This window comes from Salmo salar, chromosome 28 (genome assembly GCF_965601325.2).
Source record: "Salmo salar chromosome 28, fSalSal1, whole genome shotgun sequence".
Lineage (NCBI taxonomy): Eukaryota > Metazoa > Chordata > Actinopteri > Salmoniformes > Salmonidae > Salmo > Salmo salar.
The window spans coordinates 5,086,471-5,109,329 of record NC_138318.1 but is presented as its reverse complement, the minus strand read 5'-3'; the positions used below and the strand labels follow the sequence as shown (position 1 = coordinate 5,109,329).

General features: G+C 43.7%; 2 protein-coding genes across 10 annotated transcripts in view; one reads left to right on the top strand and one right to left on the bottom strand.

The window, feature by feature from the left end:
* LOC106589319 (SRC kinase signaling inhibitor 1) overlaps positions 1-9,469 on the top strand; it is a 57,298-nt gene extending 47,829 nt beyond the window's left edge. For all 6 annotated transcript variants that reach the window (XM_082970399.1, XM_082970397.1, XM_082970398.1 and 3 more), the window contains one exon: positions 703-9,469. In XM_082970399.1, the coding sequence (XP_082826525.1) occupies positions 703-861 (159 nt within the window). In that variant the 3' untranslated portion in view covers positions 862-9,469. The remainder of the gene's footprint in view (positions 1-702) is intronic.
* Positions 9,470-9,557: 88 nt separating this feature from the next.
* The window catches only part of LOC106589318 (formin-like protein 1), a 67,844-nt gene continuing 54,542 nt past the window's right edge, over positions 9,558-22,859 (bottom strand). For 2 of the 4 annotated variants that reach the window (XM_014179113.3, XM_014179116.3), the window contains exons 15-26: positions 18,919-19,170; positions 18,646-18,770; positions 18,119-18,321; positions 17,476-17,710; positions 17,280-17,348; positions 17,091-17,171; positions 13,843-14,136; positions 13,240-13,341; positions 12,909-13,013; positions 12,649-12,757; positions 11,229-11,339; positions 9,558-11,006 (exon numbers count right to left, since the gene is read on the bottom strand). In XM_014179113.3, the coding sequence (XP_014034588.2) occupies positions 11,248-11,339; positions 12,649-12,757; positions 12,909-13,013; positions 13,240-13,341; positions 13,843-14,136; positions 17,091-17,171; positions 17,280-17,348; positions 17,476-17,710; positions 18,119-18,321; positions 18,646-18,770; positions 18,919-19,170 (1,667 nt within the window). In that variant the 3' untranslated portion in view covers positions 9,558-11,006; positions 11,229-11,247. The remainder of the gene's footprint in view (positions 11,007-11,228; positions 11,340-12,648; positions 12,758-12,908; positions 13,014-13,239; positions 13,342-13,842; positions 14,137-17,090; positions 17,172-17,279; positions 17,349-17,475; positions 17,711-18,118; positions 18,322-18,645; positions 18,771-18,918; positions 19,171-22,859) is intronic. The other 2 variants (XM_014179111.3, XM_014179114.3) reach the window with 1 other exon arrangement.

Here is a 22,859-nt window from a genome sequence, read left to right as displayed (position 1 = left end):
ACTTACATGCCTGTTGATCATGGAGATTCTCCTCTAATTCTGCTTGATGCAGAAGTTCTCTGGGCTGAAAACACAACATGGTGCTTATCTTGTCGGATTCGACTACCAAACATATACTGTCTAATTCCATTCAATCTAACTCCCCTGTCTCACTTCGCTAATGACTATCCCCCCCCACCCCTGCTAGTTCCACTGACTGCATTCTACATTCTGATCTGCATTCAGTATTCTAACTAAGCTGTGCTCTAATTCTCTAACAAACTAACTGTTATGAGGAATGACAGTCCTACATTTCTGGCGTGCATATTGGAATTACATGTATATTGCATGGAGTGTGTTAAGGCGGTTTGCTGACAGACTAAGGCAAATGTCAGAACTCTCTTACTGCTCAAATGACACATTTATCTCTGTAAAGGTCTCGTTTTATCGCTCCCAGATCAACAAAAAAAAGACACATCTCACTAGGGAAGCTGTCAAAACAGAGGTGGTACAGCCACTTTGAGATTAACAGAATTGATCTGCTCTATTTGGACCAGCTTTCAAAACACAAACCCTTACATGGTAAAACTGATCAGCACCAGTGAGAATGTCTGCACCCAAAATGTAATCCTATTTCCTATACTGCGCACTACTTAGGGCTCTAGCCAAAATGTCATCTCAGATATGACCATAACCTTCCTCATGCTCATTGTCCTTCCGTAGAATGCCAGCAACTCACCAGGGGGATCCAAGGGACCCCAGTCAACTGTAGCGGCTAGACTGAAGAACCTCCAACAAGGCAGCCTCGAGAGGCCCAAGACCAGGAAGCAGAGAGAGGACTTCCCCAAGATCCAGGGCCAGCAGCAGGTATTCCACTTCTAGAATGCCCCTCGGGGGAGTAGCCCTCTTCAGAACAGCTCTGGTGGCCTTTGACATTGACAACTGCCCCATCTCACAGCTGTCTGGGCAACTACTGGGTTCTTTTAGGACTATACTGGGATGTCAGGTGACGAGAAAAGGGTTGGGCTCATCGGAAATCACCAATGTTGGTTGTTATATTATTTGACTTTGAGCTGTGGTTGGATCCAAAATGGATTGTGTACTGAGCGTGCTCTATCCCATTGGGCTGGCATTGATGTTTCTGAGGAGGGTAAAGGTCATGGAGGTATTGTGCACTTAACAAGCTAAGTGGCACCTAAACTGCACTTCTCGATTATGCCATGGAATAGTTTAACATGTCAATGCCGAACCCCTGACTTTTCACCAAGTAGATGATGATCCTACAGTACCACGGTTGTCTGACTATGCTTCCTTTATGTGAACCGCTGAATCATTCTGTCTCCAGCTGAGTCATTTAAACCACAGTCTAAAAGTGAGAGTGTCAGGAGATGGAAAAGTAATACTTCTCTGAATATTTGCCCTTTTTTTCCCCTCGGCGGAGATGAGAATATGGAAAAGGTAGGATAAGAGAAAGAAAGACGGTAGGAACGACAAAAGACAGACAGAAATAACGAAAGGCAGAACAAAAAAAGCTAAGTGCATCACACCTCCAACGTTTCTCTGGAGCAAATACAGTACCAGTCATAAGTTTGGACACACCTACTCATTCCAGGGTTTTTCTTTATTTGTACTATTTTCTACATGAAATAACACATGGAATCATGTTGTAACCGAAAAATTGTTAAACAAATAAATATTTTATATTTGAGATTTTTCAAAGTAGCCACCCTTTTCCTTGATAACAGCTTTGCACACTCTTGGCATTCTTCCAACCAGCTTCATGAGGTAGTCACCTAGAATGCATTTCAATTAACAGGTGTGCCTTGTTAAAAGTTAATTTGTGGAATTTCTTTCCTTCGTAATGTGTTTGAGACAATCAGTTGTGTTGTGACAAGGTAGGGGTGGTATATAGAAGATAGCCCTATTTGGTTAAAGACCAAGTCCATATTATGGCAAGATCAGCTCAAATAAGCAAAGAGAAATGACAGTCGACCATTACTTTAAGACATGAAGGTCATTCAATGCGGAACATTTCAAGAGCTTTGAAAGTTCCTTCAAGTGCAGTCGCAAAAACCATCAAGAGCTATGATGAGACTAGCTCTCCCGAGGACCGCCACAGGAAAGGAAGACCCAGAGTTACCTCTGCTGCAGAGGATAAGTTCATTAGAGTTACCGGCCTCAGAAATTGCAGCCCAAATAAATGCCTCACAGAGTTCAAGTAACAGACACATCTCAACATCAACTATACAGAGGAGACTTCATGAATCAGGCCATCATGGTCAAATTGCTGCAAAGAAACCACTACTAAATGACACCAATAAGAAGAAGATACTTGCTTGGGCCAAGAAACATGAGCAATGGACATTAGACCGGTGGAAATCTGTCCTTTAGGTCTGATGAATCCAAATTTTTGATTTTTGGTTCCAACCGCCGTGTCGTTGTGAGACACAGAGTAGGTAAACAGATGATCTCCACATAATCTCCACATGTGTGGTTCCCACGGTGAAGTATGAAGGAGGAGGTGTGATGGTGATTTATTTAGGATTCAACGCACACTTAACCAGCATGGCAACCACAGCATTCTTCAGCGATACGCCATCCCATCTGGTTTGCGCTTAGAGGGACTATCATTTGTTTTTAAACAGAACAATGACCCAACACACCTCCAGGCTGTGTAAGGGCTGTTTGACCAAAAATGAGAGTGATGGAGTGCTGCATCAGGTGACCTAGCCTCCACAATCACACGACCTCAACCCAATTGAGATGGTTTAGGATGAGTTGGACTGCAGAGTGAAGGAAAAGCGGCCAACAAGTGCTCAGCAAATGTAGGAACTCCTTCAATACTGTTGGAAAAGCATTCCAGGTGAATCTGATTGAGAGAATGTCAAGAGTGTGCAAAGCTGTCATCAAGGCAAAGGGTGGCTACTTTGAAGAATTTGTTGAACACTTTTTGGGTTACTACATGATTACCTATGTGTTATTTCATAGTTTTGATGTCTTCACTTTTATTCTACAATGTAGAAAATAGTCAAAAATAAAGAAAAACCCTTGAATGAGTAGGTGTGTCCAAACTTTTGACTCTAAGACTGAAGCCCTCCTCCCTCCTCTCTGAAGCAGCAGTCTTACATGGTTCAGCAGGCACTCCAAACCAGTAGGCTGATCTGAACGGCCCTGTCCCACCTCAGCCCAAACTGTCCCTCTCAAAGGACCTTCTGGCAGCTCTCAAAGTCAGGCAGAGATAACACAGAAAGCCACTCCGTTCCAGCTAGCACCTGTCCTGAGCCAGTCAACCCAATCCTCTCATTACCCTAACGGGGATAATCCACACTCCATTAGCTAACTAAGATAGAGGCCACTTCATCTGAACTCTAAGAAACAGGCCCCATGTGGTGCTCTTTAGGCTTAGGGGGTCTATTCACAGGCTATTAGAGTTCAAAAGACTACCCGTTGGACTGAAAAACAGCCCCAAAATGTTGCCATGGTTCAACTCGCTTCGGATGGCTGGATTGATGCACTTCTACATTCATCTTGATCAGATCTGAAAGGTTTTTACCTTGTATGGGGCAAATTCATCTCATCCACCACCAAAGCTGTAACCACATCCATTTTGGTGAAGCACAAGGTTTTGCACCGGAACAAAAACCATACTTCACTCTTTGGGGTGAAAGTGAAAGGAGTCAGAAACCACTTGGAATCCGTGTAAAAAACATAAAAGTATCATACAAGTGCAGAAGATGACCTCCCAGGGAGGTCAGTGCGCTTCACAACAATGCCCATTAGTGAATACAGTAGTTAGCATATGGCTAACATGTTAACCTTTATTTGACACTGGAGGAATAAACACCAAGCATTAGTATTCATGTCTATTTCCAACCTGGTCTCAAAGCATTTTGTGTTATTCTGTACATAAATCTGATTTCGTATGGTAAATCAAATCAAATCAAATTTAATTGGTTGCATAAACATTTTTAGCAGATGTTATTGTGGGTGTAGTGAAATGCTTATTTTCCTAGCTCCAACAGTGCAGTAATATCTAACAATACAAAACAATACATGCAAATCTAAAAAGTAAAAAGTTGGCATGTATTTATTTGTGGATGTCCTTCAACCATTTCGTATGATATTTTACGAATTTGCTAAATGTACAATATGTTATGAATTTACAAAATGTAGGATATGTTACGAATTCCAATTTGATGTTGCTAATGTTAGCTAGGTGGCTAACGTTAACATTAGTTAGCTGGCTAACGTTAGCTAGGGTTAAGGGTTGGGGTTCTGGTTAGGTGTTAAGTTAAAGGGTTAAGGTTAGGGTTAGCGGAAGGGTTAGCTAACATGGTAAGTTGTTGCAAAGCTGCTAAAAAGTAGTAAGTAGTTGCAAAGATGCTAATTAGTTAAAATGCTAAAGTTGTCCGTGATGAGATTCAAACACACCACCTTTGGGTTGCCAGACATTTGCGTTAAACGCTCACCCTTCCATCCCGACCAACCACCCTCCTTTCGTTTTTGCCTTAAATGTAACCTCCTGTCTTATGAAACCATACCAAATGTAACATACTAATTTAATGGTCCCGAATTTATATTTACTATGTTAAATCTAGCCTATGAGACCAGGCTGCTAATTATGCTAGTTTGCTGGAAACCACTCAATTGTGTGAGATTGCGTATGCCTCCAAGTGTACCTTCCTTCCCTATCCCCATTTTGTCATGATGTCAAATATGCCCTCTGAGTCTACGGATGCTGTTTATTAGGGTCATTACACTGTGCAGATTTTTTTGGTGCAGATTACGCTCATTGCAAGAGTGAGTCCTCTTATGATGCAGATGATGTATTTTATTAAATGTCTGATCTGATGTTTGTAACATACAGTAAATACAGTAATATATATCTAGGCAATTGGGTCAGTAAAATGTAGTAAACTGTCTGTGATCAAACAAACAAAAGACGTGTTCAACTTAAACTATATGTTTAACATATGCAAATAATATGAATGAATATACTGTATGTTGGAGTCAGTTGAATATATTGGACATACATGCATCTGTGTGACCTGTATGTACAGTGTGGGTAAAATAAAACCCCATGGGTAGGCTATTTTGTGTACTGTAATGCATCATGTTAGGTTAATTATTTCAACAATACAGGACTGCTTCAGACATGAACCAATGAGGTCATTTTTGAACCAATAGGATTTAACCAAGACCGTACCATAGAGTAACCCCCCCCCTTTATTTTATCCTGAGGGGAAAATGTGCACGAGCTGAAAAATTGTTAACGTCAACAAAAGTGAAGTTTGTGTGTGCACAACATGTGAATACCTTGGGGTTATCTGATTTTAAAAAGGCTTAGTTGGTATTCTGCTATTTGATATCTTAGCCCAGTGCCTGAGGACATTGTGTGGACATTGTCCCAACACAGTGCTATAGCTACATTCACTGTTCCAATACCTGTCCAGAAGGAATGCCAACAGGCCATGACCAGGTGCTGTCCTTTATATCTCTCCTGAATCGGTGGACTTTTTGTTTGGCCCCTGAATGGATGATTTTGGCATGAATCCTTTTTTCATGATCTAATATGAATACGATTTATCTGGGGAATGGAGGATCTCGTGGATGGCAGAAAGTGGGACGATCCCTCAATCTTCTGTGGGGGGGGATGGTGCACCTGTCTGTTCATGTCCTTGTAAAGGATATTTTGTGATACAGGCTCCAAGAGCTACAGATATACCGGTGTCCCTCAAGTCAAAATTAGAGGACGTGTAGTACGTCTTACCCGGTCGTACTATAGCATACGAATTGTACGACCGGGTTAGGTGAAAAGGGTTAAGGTTAGAATTAGGGTTAGGGAAGGGTTTAGGGGAAGGGTTAGCTCAAATTCTACAGTTGTCCCCGGGTGCAACTCGAACACGCAACCTTTGGATTGCCTGACTGTCACGGAATACGCCCACCCATCCTATCCGATCAACCTCCCTACTTCCGTTTCTGTCTAAAGTAACTAGACCATTGGTTCAGATCGTATGTCTTGAGAGGTGCTCAGAAATGTGTATAGCATATTCAAATCAAATCAAATGTTATTGGTCGCATACACATATTTAGCAGATGTTATTGTGGGTGGCTCTGCGGTTCTGAGACCAGGCTGCACTGTTTGCCCCTAGTGCTCCTTCCATAATTACAAATTGCTCCTTCCTCTCCCCACATTGAATGTCCTAAATGTACATATCTATAACCTCCATGCCCCATGTTGACCAAAGCTAATGTAGGCTTCTACTGCTCTTCATCCCACCCAGTCTATCTCACTTTGAGCAGTGGGCCTCCCAAGGACACACCCCAGCCCCATCTATCATGAGGAGAATAGAGCCAGAATATAGATGACATTGATCTAAATCTACATCAGTACAACCAGCTCTCTTGGCATCCTTAAAGGCACACCTCTCTTCTCCTCTCCTACCTCCATTTGTCTATGCTCTTGGCTTAATAGGAAGTCTGCGTCGTTAATCTTAGGCTTTTGTCTTGTTTTACCCCTTAACCCTTTTGCCCCGTTGAACGGTTGGATGTGTAAACCAATGTGGCAGCGGTGTGGGGGCCCTTAGACATCTAATCGGGGGAGGAAATCTCTTGTTCGCTAAAGGCCAAGGCAATTCATTAGCATTGGCATCAAATTGAGCTTGATGTTGTGTCCAAATGTGTCAGCGAGAGAGGCTCAGCGCTGGCTTTTCTCTCCTTGAGTTTGTTTGTTTGGGTCTCCAAGGCTCTTATGGAGAAGCCCCTGTAGGTGCAACGTGATGGGAGGATAATTCATTTCCATTCATTTAGTCTGGGAGGCAGCCCACTGTTTGGACAAAGAAAGCATCTTAACTGTTTCAGACATTACCAATTCATTGAAAATGTGTATTGTTTCAGGGGTGAGGATTGTTTGGATTGATCCTAACAGCCAACAGTAGCTTTGGGTTTTAGCCCTGAATGTGTCCAAACGAGCCAGCAGCCGAGGGCAAAAGTACAAACAAAAACATAATTGACCAATCACAGAGCAAGAAAGTATGCCTAGGGTTAACCAGGGTAAAAGCAGAGTTCAGCCTTCACTTATAAAGATCATATAACTTGAGGACACCTATTATCCTGTACTCTAGAGTATACAGTAGCTCCTCCATTACCTACTCCTTTTCCTATCCTTCTCTTCCTCTCTCCTTCTGAAATCTCAATCCGTATTTCTTCTCCTCTTCTCGCTTTACCCCTCCCTTTCCTCTCCTCTCCCAACTCTCCTCCCTCTCTTATCCACTGTGGAGAAGCTGCATCGGGACAGGTAGCCCGTCCTCAAGTCCTGACAGCAGTGCAGTACTGATCACAGCATCACTTCCTCAGTTTTGCCTATGCTCTGCTTAGCGACAGCCACATGGCTCAGATCTTGACAGGAGCGTGACGACTGTCGGGCTGATACACCAAACACAGTACACCCCTGTGGCCAGTCAGGGGAACTGCACTGCACTGGCTGAAGCATACACTAGCACCCCATGTGACCACGTAGATGTAAGATAGCCAATGACCAAGACAGTAGCTTGACCCTTGTCTGTCTCTATCTGGAACGGGTCACCAAAGAACAGGGAAAACAAATGTGATCTTAAAACACTATTAAAACCCTTAAAAAAAAAGATGAGAATGCAACAGAAAAAAAGCTGCAGGCTTTTCCCAGACACCCTATTGCATTAGGTTAGGTTAGGAGTTAGATAGAGATCATGTGAGCAATGTTCTCTCATCTTCCAGGTCTGAGGGCAACTGCTGTATATCCTCTGCTATCATGGTCAGTATGAGTACTGGGATAAACACTGAAGGTAAAATGGTGGACAGCAGAATTCAGCACAGGATCCCACTTTTGACACCAAATGTTGCAAATTGAACACATAATGAGCATAAAATCCCACAGTAAACACCGGTACTCTATCCATAATCTGAAAGGTTCTGGACTCATTACCACCGTTTTATACACTAGCCACCGTTGTCATCATTGCCACAGCAATATGAAGATTTCCATCCCAACATTTTTATTTTTTATTTTTTTATCACTCCACTAAATGCAAGTCAGATAATCCCACAGAAGGGTTATGTGCTGTCTGGACCTGCAGGAGGAAAGTGTAATAATATTGCCATGGAAGCTCTCTGTGCACAAATATATACCACTGGCACAAAAAAATATACATAACTGGAGATAAAACATCACCTTGACATTAATATAATGTATTATTCATCTTAAATATAGAAATAAGAGCTAATATGAAAAGGAAAATAAAGACCACGCAATTAACCTCAGAATAATCTAAATCCTATCGGAGATATACCGTATTGTGAGAAAATAGCATACTGCCTGATAGTTATTGTTTGCAGTGATGATATCATGTACATAATTCAATCTTCATCTATGTTTTATATTATCAGGACTGTATTTTTATACTTGAACAGAGGATTCATAACCACATTTTAGACATGTATTCTGTAAATGAATTTGTGTGCGTTTTGTTTTCTATTGCCATCATTTCGGTTCCGTACTACTTACTTAGACCATTGAGCAAATTGTTAGTATAATTTCTTGTCATAGACTAATATGGTTCATGGCAGGAGACAAAGAACACATGCGGTGACATTTGTGAAAAATCGGAAACGTTTGGGAGGCTTGTTCGGGGAAACAATAGAAATCAATGATGAAGGGTTGTGAACTACTTAAAGCAGCACTACACTTCAGCTTGCACGGATAGAGGGAACGAAAGAAATAGAGAGACCCAGAGCACATTTCCTCATCCCTCTTGACAAGTACTCACTGGTGACTACCCACAACTGTCTTCCTCTATCCTAATCAAAAGTCAACAATATCGTATGTACAATATGGTTTCTTGATGAATGTGTGGTTGTTTAAAGTAGTCTGTGGGTGTTATACATCATGTAAATAGACCGAGAAGATGTTATTATATGGATTTTTATGTGAATTTCTTTTTTTGTTGTTGTTGAGAGAAACGTAATCCAAACAGCATGCACATAGTGTACATTCCCGGAATTTGCACGCTGGGTCAACAAAAGGTTCTGTTACTTCTGTCAATACCTCTCCTCTGTGTATAACTGTTGGTGTATATTAGATTAAACATTGTACAGGATAATAGATTTTTGTATCATGTGCAACAGGGTCAGTCAAAACAAATGTTACTGTCAACGTTGATGTAAAGAAAAATAGATGAAAACATCGTAGAGCAACTACTCTTCCGTTATTCTGAGAGTGATTCTTGCTGTGCGTGTGAGATAAGTGTTGTTTATGAGTACTGAAGAAGAATGACACAGCAATACGGTATGCTAAAGACCAACTAACAGTGCAAATGCTACGCCAATTCTACATACTGAAAGAACTGTTGCTGCTTTTTGTGAGATCAACTATGGTACTTAACAAAGACTGCTGCTTTTGTACCTTTCTGTTGTGTTTTTGTGACAATAAAAGTGAAACCTCTTATACAAGAAAGGATTTGATTCAAATTCATTCAGGGTCAGAAATGAACTCCAAACCAATTTCATGTTTCATGCCTTCTGATGTTATAAAGTAGCAGAAATCACAGTATAAAATATTTATTAGTTCAAACCCAAAATAGTGAAACAAAGAAAGGGTTAATCATTCAAATATTTTGAACATAATACAAATATTGTTCTAAGCTCTGTTCTGAGTTGTTGTAATCCAACTAGTCCTAGGACAGACAGAAAGACAGACAGACAGACAGACAGACAGACAGACAGACAGACAGACAGACAGACAGACAGACAGACAGACAGACAGACAGACAGACAGACAGACAGACAGACAGACAGACAGACAGACAGACAGACAGACAGACAGACAGACAGACAGACAGACAGACAGACAGACAGACAGGTCAATATGCCTTTACACCAGATACAGCAGTTATTGGGTTTGACAATCTGCAGCCATCAAAATACCACAAATAGAACAAACTATTCATTATGAAACACAAATGTAGTCTTGCCTAGCTTTCACTGATTGTTACTGTATGTACACTGTCCCAGTGCTGAACCTCCCATACACGGGTCCTAAAGCTCTAATGAAGATTGTAGAGAATGAGGGGGATTCTTATTTAAATCATTCCGTTGAACTATGAAGTCCATCCATGGCCAAGCCCTTACTCCACTAACATTATGTAGAAATAGGAAGTGTTTACTTCAGTAATAAAGCCCGCGGGGGTGTGGTATATGGCCAATATACCACGGCTAAGGGCTGTTCTTTGACACGACGCAACACAAAGTGCTAGAACACAGCCCTTAGCGCGTGGTATATTGGCCATATATCACAAACCCCCGAGGTGCCTTATTGCTATTAGAAACTGGTTACCAATGTAATCAGAGCAGTACAAATAAATGTTTTGCCATACCCGTCGTATACGGTCTGATATACCACGCCTTTCAGCCAGTCAGCATTCAGGGCTCGAATCACCCAGTTTATGATGAGGAATAGAGTGTATTTACTGTAGGTGTTTGTTGTGGATCGGAGGGGTATTAGGAGACAGCACCTCACAGTTTAATATTCCTAAAGCTCTACTTAGAGGGTGGAGGTTTGCTGTGGGTAGAACCACAGGTAGAACCAATCACCTGCCATGCTGGGCTAAGCCTAGGGGAGCTATTTCAAGTTTGTGTGTGCTCTATGTCAATGAATTTAAATGAGGGTGATGCTTTGTGTGTGTGTGTGTGTGTGTGTGTGTGTGTGTGTGTGTGTGTGTGTGTGTGTGTGTGTGTGTGTGTGTGTGTGTGTGTGTGTGTGTGTGTGTGTGTGTGTGTGTGTGTGTGTGTGTGTAAGCGTGTGTGTAAGCGTGTGTGTGTGTGTGTGTGTAAGTGTGTGTGTGTGTGTGTAAGCGTGTGTGTGTGTGTGTGTAAGCGTGTGTGTGTAGTGTTTCACAGGAAGATGTCGGAGGAGACTTGGAGCTTCTGTCTGGGCTTCCACTTGGCGCTGACACGGGACCCGTCTGTCCGTCTGTACGGCTGGTTCCTCAGGTCTAGCAGGGATAGTGAATGATAACAACAGCACTGTGAGACCACAACACGGAACAAGTCTGGTCTAAACAGGCTTTTGTAGTGACACCGCCACGCAAACAAAGACAGACAGACAACTGCATCAAGAGACAGAGAGATCCACAGAGAAACATAGTGCTACACTCTAGTGGTGTGCATAGGAGACACAGGCATCTCCAGAGACTGAGAGAAAGCAAAAGACAGACCTATACAATTCTGAGGGGACTATGTACGCCTGTCATCACTGAAGCCAGAGTCGCAGAAGAGGCGAGAGGTGCGCTTGCCAGAGCGAGCCGTGAAGGGCACAGCCTTTAGAGCTGAAAACCACAGAGAGAGAGAGCGAGAGCGAGAAAGAGAGAGATAAAGGGAGAAGAGGGTGACGGTAAAGACATAACCAAGGGGGAGGAGAGATATGCACAGGGGAATGAGTGGGAATGACATGAAAAAAGGAGTGAAAAAGGGTGTGAAGGGAGAAGATGAATGTGGATGTGACAGATGCAACAGGATAATGTAGGTGGTGGTGGATATTGCATGACGACAGTTAGTTATAATGTTTTTGCGGAAATGGATAAAGGCTACAGAAAATCAAGCATCATCAGCAACCATCACTCCTGTTTTGCTGTGGCACGTTGTGTTAGCTAATCCAAGTTTATCATTTTAAAAGGCTAATTGATCATTAGAAAACCCTTTTGCAATGATTGGGACAGCTGAAAACTGTTGGCCTTCTAGGCAGAGTTGCAAAGAAAAATCCATCTGTCCAGTGTCTGTTCTTTTGCCCATCTTAATCTTTGATTTTTAACTGGCCAGTCTGAGATATGTATTTTTCTTTGCAACTCTGCCTAGAAGGCCAGCATCCTGGAGTCACCTCTTCACTGTTGACGTTGAGACTGGTGTTTTGCGGGTAGTATTTAATGAAGCTGCCAGTTGAGGACTTGTAAGGTGTCTGTTTCTCAAACTAGACACTCTAATGTACTTGTCCTGTTGCTCAGTTGTGCATCGTGGCCTCCCACTCCTCTTTCTATTCTGGTTAGAGCCAGTTTGTGCTGTTCTGTGAAGGGAGTAGTACACAGCGTTGCATGAGATCTTCAGTTTCTTGGCAATTTCTAGCATGGAATAGCCTTCATTTCTCAGAACACGAATAGACTGACGAGTTTCAGAAGAAAGTTATTTGTTTCTGGCCATTTTGAGCCTGTAATCGAACCCACAAATGCTGATGCTCCAGATACTCAACTAGTCTAAAGAAGGCCAGTTTTATTGCTTCTTTAATCAGAACAACAGTTCTGCTGTGTTGAGTTATGCTAGTTCAGCTGTGCTAACATAATTGCAAAAAGGGTTTTCTAATGATCAATTAGCCTTTTAAAGTGATAAACTTGGATTAGCTAACACAACGTGCCATTGGAACACAGGAGTGTTGGTTGCTGATAATGGGCCTCTGTATGCCTATGTAGATATTCCATAAAAAAATCTGCCGTTTCCAGCTACAATAGTCATTTACAACATTAACAATGTCTACACTGTATTTCTGATCAATTTGATGTTATTTTAATAGACAAAAAATGTGCTTTTCTTTCAAAAACACACACAATGAGTGTACTGGAGACCTCGACCCATTATCCCTGACCCCACCTGTGATGATGTCCTCGATGGCTCCATCCTTGCCCTCCCGAACCAGGGGGGTCACCTGCCGCCTCTTCAGCTCCGCTATCAGATCCATCTGGGGCATCATGGGTACCTGCTGTGGGAGGGGGGGGGGGGGGGGGGGGGGGTCAAAGGGCAGGCAAAAAGAGTTGGGGTCTAAATTATACACGTGTTGAAGGTAAGTGGAGTGAGTCAACTCTCCCTGTGTCTTATCGCTCCTACGTGGTTGGTAAAGTGTCACGGACTACCTTCTGGGATATTTCAGGCTTAGGCGAGGTCGACAGTGGCCCAGTTTTCCATTCTCTGGACAACACATCCTGCTTTTTCCTCTGCTCATTCTCCTGCTCTGCTTGCTGCCGGGGGGGGGGGGGGGGTTATAAAGACATTTGTAATCATTTATGTATGGAACACTGTCACATTAATGCAACAGTAACTGTTTGATGTGTGGCAAAGAGCTCAGTTTGTCTATGTTGATACATGAACATGCTTACGCTTTAATAGTCGGCTGTATAAGTACTGTATGAATGATTGAATGAATTGAATCAATGAAAAACGTAATTAGTCAATGTGGTGACTAACCTTATAGGCCTTGATGAACCTAACAAAGACGGGGAAGAACATGGAGGGAGGTGTGGTTTTAGGGTTCTCTCCAAAGTACTCCACCGCTGATTCATACACATCCTAAAATGAGAGAAGAAAAAAAAACGATCATACCTCGATTACACTGTACCTCATTGCTTTCTGTAGCAGTACTGTTTTACAAATATTATTAGCCTCCTAAATTAATTTAGTATAGTGCAATAAAACTGTTACTAGGTTAGCCACTGTGATTACTATTATTTGACCCTGCTGGTCATCTATGAACGTTTGAACATCTTGGCCATGTACTGTTATAATCTCCATCCAGCACAGTCAGAAAAGGACTGGCCACCCCTCAGAGACTGGTTCCTCTCTAGGTTTCTTCCTAGGTTCCTGCCTCTCTCAAGAGTTTTTCCTAGCCACTGTGCTTCTACATCTGCATTGCTTGCTGTTTGGGGTTTTAGGCTGAGTTTCTGTATAGCACTTTGTGACATCGGCTGATGTAAAAAGGGCTTTATAAATACATTTGATTGATATATTAGGCTGTACATTTTGCCACACTGATTGTCAATTTTTGATATATATTTAGTAGGGAGATTTGACCTGGGCTGTCTTGCCATCTCCTACTACAGAGTCCAGCAGGTCATTGTTGCTGGTGAGGAATTCCTGCAACACAGAGTTGTCTTCGTGTATGGCAAACTCCTTCCGGGTCACCTCCATGCCCCTCTGCAGGGCACGCACGTCCTGCAGAATGCTGTCCAGGGACACCAGAGCAGCCTTGTCCAAGAAGTACAACTCACTGTGGAAGGCTTGGAGCTCGGGGTATTTCTCCTGGATGATGTTCACTATGAAGTGAAGCAGAGTCTGTCTCCGGTCTGTGGACTTAGTGTCTAACAGCTAGATAGAATAAAAAGAAAGAAAGAAAGTTGCAAACGCTATACAGTATATGGTCCAAACTACTTCATGGGTAAACCTAATAACCAAGAAGGTACCATGTTGCCAAAACTTTGAAGGTCAGATGCAGCTGTGTTGAAATATCAAATCACTTCTGGGTAACAGTTAAGTAGCTTACTGTGCTTGTCTACAATTAAAATGGTCAACAAGAAACAAAAATAGCTTCTTAGCAAAGAGCAATTTCTCAAGCAAGAATTTAGTTAGGACTGCCTGGGAGTGGTCTGAGTGGGGAGGGGGAAAACTGAAAACTGGCTGTTATTGGCAGAGAGTGACATCACCAGGCAGTACCAAAACTCCATCCCACCAATACAGGCTGAAATTTCAGGTGCTCTTTTCAAACCGCTCTTATAAACTTAAATAATCATCTTATAATAGTCATTTTCACAACTTCACAGTATTATTCCAACCTCATAGTGTGGAAATATATACTGCTCAAAAAAATAAAGGGAACACTAAAATAACACATCCTAGATCTGAATGAATGAAATAATCTTATTAAATACTTTTTTCTTTACATAGTTGAATGTGCTGACAACAAAATCACACAAAAATAATCAATGGAAATCCAATTTATCAACCCATGGAGGTCTGGATTTGGAGTCACACTCAAAATTAAAGTGGAAAACCACACTACAGGCTGATCCAACTTTGATGTAATGTCCTTAAAACAAGTCAAAATGAGGCTCAGTAGTGTGTGTGGCCTCCACGTGCCTGTATGACCTCCCTACAACGCCTGGGCATGCTCCTGATGAGGTGGCGGATGGTCTCCTGAGGGATATCCTCCCAGACCTGGACTAAAGCATCCGCCAACTCCTGGACAGTCTGTGGTGCAACGTGGCGTTGGTGGATGGAGCGAGACATGATGTCCCAGATGTGCTCAATTGGATTCAGGTCTGGGGAACGGGCGGGCCAGTCCGTAGCATCAATGCCTTCCTCTTGCAGGAACTGCTGACACACTCCAGCCACATGAGGTCTAGCATTGTCTTGCATTAGGAGGAACCCAGGGCCAACCGCACCAGCATATGGTCTCACAAGGTGTCTGAGGATCTCATCTCGGTACCTAATGGCAGTCAGGCTACCTCTGGCGAGCATATGGAGGGCTGTGCGGCCCCCCAAAGAAATGCCACCCCACACCATGACTGACCCACCGCCAAACCGGTCATGCTGGAGGATGTTGCAGGCAGCAGAACGTTCTCCACGGCGTCTCCAGACTCTGTCACGTCTGTCACATGTGCTCAGTGTGAACCTGCTTTCATCTGTGAAGAGCACAGGGCGCCAGTGGCGAATTTGCCAATCTTGGTGTTTTCTGGCAAATGCCAAACGTCCTGCACGGTGTTGGGCTGTAAGCAAAACCCCAACCTGTGGACGTCGGGCCCTCATACCACCCTCAAGGAGTCTGTTTCTGACCGTTTGAGCAGACACATGCACATTTGTGGCCTGCTGGAGGTCATTTTGCAGGGCTCTGGCAGTGCTCCTCCTGCTCCTCCTTGCACAAAGGCGGAGGTAGCGGTCCTGCTGCTGGGTTGTTGCCCTCCTACGGCCTCCTCCACGTCTCCTGATGTACTGGCCTGTCTCCTGGTAGCGCCTCCATGCTCTGGACACTACGCTGACAGACACAGCAAACCTTCTTGCCACAGCTCGCATTGATGTGCCATCCTGGATGAGCTGTACTACCTGAGCCACTTGTGTGGGTTGTAGACTCCGTCTCATGCTACCACTAGAGTGAAAGCACCGCCAGCATTCGAAAGTGACCAAAACATCAGCCAGGAAGCATAGGAACTGAGAAGTGGTCTGTGGTCACCACCTGCTGAACCACTCCTTTATTGGGGGTGTCTTGCTAATTGCCTATAATTTCCACCTGTTGTCTATTCCATTTTCACAACAGCATGTGAAATGTATTGTCAATCAGTGTTGCTTCCTAAGTGGACAGTTTGATTTCACAGAAGTGTGACTGACTTGGAGTTACATTGTGTTGTTTAAGTGTTCCCTTTATTTTTTTGAGCAGTGTATATATATATATATATATATATATATATATATATATATATATATATATATATATATATATATAATATATATATATATATATAACACAGGAAAATCACATTTTTGAACCATATTAGTGGGAACCAATGGAGGGGCAGCAGGTATCTAGCGGTTAGAGTGTTGGACTAGTAACCGAAAGGTTGCAAGATCGAATCCCTGAGCTGACAAGGTAAAAATATGTTGTTCTGCCCCAGTTAACCCACTGTTCCTAGGCCGTCATTGAAAATAAAAATCTGTTCTTAACTGACTTGCCTAGTTGAATAAAGGTATAATAAAGGATACAAAGTCAAAAGGTCAGCCTGATCCCAGATCTTTATTCGCTTTAGGACAGTGGTAGTCAGTGGGGTCGGCGATAGCACATAGAGATCGGAGATCAGATAATCAAGTGATACAGCACCCCATCAAAATGAGAAATACAGTGTGATCAAGAGCGAATGTGTCCAATCCTGATCATGTTGTTACTCGTCTCCAATTAAATCCATTTTGACATTAATTGATGCTTTGGGTAACTGCCATTGATTATCATCAGCAATCATTGTGAGTTGAGACATCCTCCACAGCTCCAACTTAGTGTTCTATTCATTCAGTCACTGCGGCTAATTTCAGAGTAGGCCTGTCACAATCGGTTATCTCCGGATCTCTCACTGAGGTGGAGTCCCATTGGAGTATATTACTGTAGATAATCAATTAGACGCTGTGCTAAAATGACATTCTGCTAACCCAAGTGAATCTTCCGGACTAGGGTTGGAGTACAAAACCCATGTGGCTCATCGTAGGAAAAGGAACACAAAATGAGCCTCTAACATTTGGTTGATAAATATAGTATGCTTTATGTTTGAAGTCTTTCTCACCAAGTCGAGACTCTGCAGGCGGAACCCATAGGCTGAGCCTCTCTTACTGCTGTTCATGTAGTTTCCGAAGGCTAGGATGATCTTAGGAACAGAAGAGGCATACCAACGTTGTGTCATCACACAAAACGAAACAATATAACCGCATACCATCCACGCAGTTTATCAAAAGAGCAGGTCCCCTAACAGTACCTCAAGGATCTTCTTCAGCTTGCTAGAGGACTTGATTGACATTGAGGCAGCGATGATTGCATCGAGTTGCTGTTGGAGAGATGGGAACATATTATGGTGAATTCTGGTATTATGGGGGAAGCTTTGCGCATCTGACTAGATGATAAAAAAATTTAAACAATCTTGAAATAACATTGTTTTCAGTATTTCTACTGACCGGCTGGATGAGCTGGATGCTCTCTGGGAAGTTGCCCATGAAGGTGAGCGTACTGATGCGCTGGGGCAGACGAGGGATCTTGCCAAAGCGTACCATAAACCGGTCCTCCTCGGGGAGCTCGTCCAGGGGCCTCCCGTCTCGCTCGTAGTTCTGGATGAGCTTGACTTCGTACTCTGAGGGGATGAAACGCTCCAGTAGCTCCAGGAAGTCCAGGCTCAGAGCTTCCTGGTTGTACCTGTAGGGAGGGGCAAGAGAAAGTGGAGAGAGCAAGGGTTATGTACAACTACTACTTAATACTACTTGTTCAACTACCACGCTGTTCATACACTTCGATTATTGTAAACTGACAATAGAAGTGAGTTATGAGTGTCGTGAACCTTCACACATTTCACACCGGTTCTAAGTTTATCAGTTACTATCACATGCTTAGTAAAACCATAGCTAACTATACATTCCTCTCTCTGGCTGTGCATAGTCACACTACAAAAAGGTATACATTTACCATTTTGGTCATCTGACCGCTCTTATCCAGAGCTTCTTACAGTCAATGCATTCAACTATATATAGTAGTACTACTTCTAGTCTTCCGCACAATTTACATGTAGTATACTTTTCTTATAACAACTTGATAACAGACACATACGTCTCTATGGAAGTACAGATGTCTGAGGCGGCCATGCCTCCCTTGCGCAGGGTGATGGCGAGGTTCTTGGCTCTGTTGGGCTCCAGTAGGGACACTTTGCTGGGGGTCTTCTGGGCCACCTTCGCTCTCAGGGTCCCCACGTCAGCCGGGGCAGTCTGGGCCTTGGTCTTAAACTGCTCCTCAAAGGCATCCATGTTTAGCTCCTAGGACATGGAGTGGAGAGGTGGATGACTAATGCAGGAGCTGTTGGTAACGTCCAAACTATGCGATTTACAGTTAAACAAGTCGTTGATTCGGCAGGATATGTTGTCATACGACGGGAGACAGATCAGATAGAGGGAGAAATACAAAGGATTTCAGGATGACAGAAGAAAGAGAAATGAGAGAGCGGCTGAGACAGAGAAAGAGGGATGGAAAGACTGGAAGGAGAAGAAAGTGAATCAGCAGTCACATACAGACGAGGACAGATTGAGATGGACAAGAATACAGATTGTAAGCAGATAGCTAGTAGACTACTGTGGGCTCACCCCCAATACGTGCTCATCATCCAGCTCATTGAAGACGGTTCCAGACACCTGGTTGGGTTTAAGGGCCTGCCAGTTGAGTGAAGGCATACGGTACTTAGTCTGAATGGGCTTCTTGTTTCTGTTACCTGTCCAGAAGAGGAACACATAATTTGTTTCATTGTGTATAACCATTTCTAATGGCCAGTCCTTGTTAGTGGGATCCAATTAACTGAAATTTTTGTCATTAGAAACACGACTGACATAACTATCTTGACCTATCGCGTGTTAGCTTACCAGTGTGTCCATCAGGCATACCCCCAAATGGTGGGGGCATTCCACCACCCGGAGGTGGTGGGGGTATACCACCCCCTGGAGGAGGTGGGGGCGGAGGAGGTGGTGCAGTCGAGCATGGAGGAGGAGGGGGAGGAGGAGGGGGAGGAGGAGGGGCTTGTGCTGTGGCCTCTGTTGTACCAGGTAATTGTGGAGGAGGGGGAGGGACTACTGACGTGGGAGGGGCCACAGGGCCTTCGACAGTCGTGATTTGTTCTGTGGATGCAGGGAAAATGAAACAATGTCAATTTTTGATGATGAATTTGATTCCATAAACCAAACTAAATGAATATTTGAAGAGTTTATTTCCAAAGCACAATATCTACCAATTTTTCACATTTGGGTTTTTCATCAGAAATTATTGCCGATGGGTACCTTCATTTGTGTGTAAATATGACTGTTCTCAGATTTTTTATTCATAGATTTGAAATGTGTATAAAAAAAGGTTTACAAAACGCTACATATTCATTGTTTAGCTGGAATGGAATGTTTGTATTCTGTATATTTGACTGTGATATGTGGTTGTCTAACCTATCCATCTTATAGGCCGAGTGCAGTCAAAAACATGATTTCCTGTGTTTTATATACAAAATAATGGAAACACTTGAGTAAATGCGAGATACAAAATATATTGAAAGTAGGTGCTTCCACCCAGGTGCTGTTCATGATTTAATTAAGCAATTGACATCCCATCATGCCATTATTTTGGCTACCATGGCTCTGCCCCCATAGGAAAACAATGCCCCCATACACAGGGCACGAGCGGTCCCTGAACGGTTTGATGAGCATGAAAACGATGTAAACCATATGCCATGGCTGTCTCAGTCTGTCGTGCTCTAGATGGCATGGCATAATTCAATTGACAATGGCGACTGAAGTACTATAACATTTACCTTTATATCTGAAGCATGGTAAGAACTAACTCTGTGCATGCAGGCACACATCAAACTGCAAGACAGCTCATTTACATATCCCCTTGACCTTCAACCTCAAGAGTGATACTGATTGGCTGTTACACACAAGAGAGGTATGGACTATCATTAAAAGGTGTATTCTCCACATATTACATCCCCCCTCTTAGTTAGAGCTTACAAGCAAACATACCTTTTTAACAATACTTTTTTTTAATCAAGAATATTGTATTTTTAATACTGCTGTAGAGTCAATGGTAGATGGTGGTCTAGTTCCACTTACAATGCCAGGTTTTACATCTGACTCACTCAAGCGCATAGTCCTGTAGCCTCGCTGGTAGTTTAGTACACCTGGCTGCTCTGGTGCACTGACTGGTGTGAGTCTCTATGACAGATGGTTCTGGTGCACTGACTGGTGTGAGTCTCTATGATAGAGTGTTCTGGTGCACTGACTGGTGTGAGTCTCTATGACAGAGGGTTCCGGTGCACTGACTGGTGTGAGTCTCTATGACAGATGGTTCTGGTGCACTGACTGGTGTGAGTCTCTATGATAGAGTGTTCTGGTGCACTGACTGGTGTGAGTCTCTATGACAGAGGGTTCCGGTGCACTGACTGGTGTGAGTCTCTATGACAGATGGTTCTGGTGCACTGACTGGTGTGAGTCTCTATGATAGAGTGTTCTGGTGCACTGACTGGTGTGAGTCTCTATGACAGAGGGTTCCGGTGCACTGACTGGTGTGAGTCTCTATGACAGATGGTTCTGGTGCACTGACTGGTGTGAGTCTCTATGACAGATGGTTCTGATGCACTGACTGGTGTGAGTCTATGACAGATGGTTCTGGTGCACTGACTGGTGTGAGTCTCTATGACAGATGGTTCTGGTGCACTGACTGGTGTGAGTCTCTATGATAGAGTGTTCTGGTGCACTGACTGGTGTGAGTCTCTATGACAGAGGGTTTTGGTGCACTGACTGGTGTGAGTCTCTATGATAGAGGGTGTTGGTACTCTGTCATTTGTCATGTTCTGTCTGTGTTCATTTGTGTCTCTTTGTGTCGCCTCAGTCAGTGATTGTGTCTTCTTCATTATCCCTGTACCTGGCTGTTCTGTCAGGTCTGAGATGCTTTCTGTTTCTGCGGTAGCGACCTCCTTCGGGTGTGATGATATCATATGATCTCGGTTCATCTCTGATTCTCACCACTGTTGCTGGCTGCCATCCTTTTGCCGTCTCCGTGCACTCTCTCTCCCTCTCGACACGAAGGAAGCGGTGACGCCATTTTGTCATAGCTCGTCTTCTGCTGCAGCTGTCTGCGTTTCAAGCCATGCTGGACATTTTTGGGAGTCACTGGCTGAAGGGCTGCTTTACTTGTAGTTTAGTTGGAGCGTAGGACACGTCCCATGAGTAGCTGAGCAGGGGAGTACTGCAGACCCCGGGACAGGTGTGTTTCTCAGGTTAGGGAGAGGTGCGTCAGGGTCGACACCTGTCTATGATGCCGACTTCAGCACGTTTTTTCACTGACTGAATGGTCCTCTCAGCCATTCCGTTTGACTGGGGAAAACCCTGGACTAGAATGAGTGATTTTGAAACCCTGGATATTTGGAGTAGTAGTCCACTATCAGAAGCAATGAGCGTTCTTGGAACTTAAACATATCAGCGGCGATTTTTTGCCATGGAGTGTCAGGCACTGTGTGTGGTAGGAGTGGTTCCTTTTGGTTGCTGGGCGGTTTCTCTTGACAGGAAGTGTACGATTCGACCATCATTCAGACATCATCAGCAAGGCCTGGCCAATACATGCGAGCTCTGGCATGCGCTAAGGAGCGTTGAATGCCCCGATGTGCAATGTGGAGCCTTTTTAGTACCTCAGCTCTAAAAGTCTTTGGGAATGATAATACGTTTGTTTACCGGGAGTAGTCCATCTTCAATGTAAAGAGAGTCTCTGATGTGCCAGTAGGTTTGCGCTTTCAGTGATGCACTTTTCTTCTTGTCTGGCCATCCATCTCTGTGTCGGTTCCTCAGCAGCCGCATCTCACTGTCTGCATCTGTGACTGCTCTCAGCTGCTGCATAACAGCACCCTCCAGTGGCTGATGTGTGGAAACTTCCTTAATGACTTTCTCGTCACTGAGGTCACATGTGTGACAGTCTGGGGTACATCCCTGGATTGCGTGTCTGCTATTAACACCTGGGGTGTAGACGATGTGAATGTCATATTTCTGTATTTGAAGCAGCATCCTTCGAAGAAAGGATTGGCAGGCGCCTTTCCAATAGGCTTGGTGATTATAGCCTCAAGTGGTTTGTGGTCAGATTGAACTCTGACCGGGAAACCACAGACATACTGGTGAAATGTCTTCAGTGCAAACAAGATTACCAGGAGTTCTTTTTCTATCTGGGCATAATTTTGTTCTGCCCCAGACAGAGCTCTGGATGCAAAGTCTATAGGCTGTTAACCTTGCATCAGAACAGCTCCAAGTTCCTCTTTGGATGCATCAGCTTGTATTTCAATATCTTCCTGTGGATTGAAGAGTTTCAGCAGCGGCGTAAGGGAGATGGCTTTCTTCAGTCTCTCCAGTGCTGCTTGTTGTTCTGGGTGCCACTGCCATGTCATGTCCTTCCCGAGGAACATTCTGAGTGGTGCAGTGAGCGTGGCTTCATCTTGTACATACTGGGTTATGAAACGTGTGTCATACCCAGTAATCTCTGTAGACCTTTTCTGTCTTCTGGTGGGGGCATCTGTGTGACTGCTGTCACCTTGATGACGGGCCCCATGCACTTCACTTCACTCACCATGTAATGTATCTTGTCAGCATTGAACCTCACATTCAGACGGATGGCTCTGTCCATCACCTGCTGTAGAACGCGGTCATGCTCTTCTTCGGTGGCTGCTGCGATTGTCAGGTCATCTGCAATTACACAGACACCATCAATGTCACCAAAACTCTCCGAGTTAAACTGCTGAAATACCTTCGCTGGCACTTTTTATGCCAAAAGGTAAGCGATT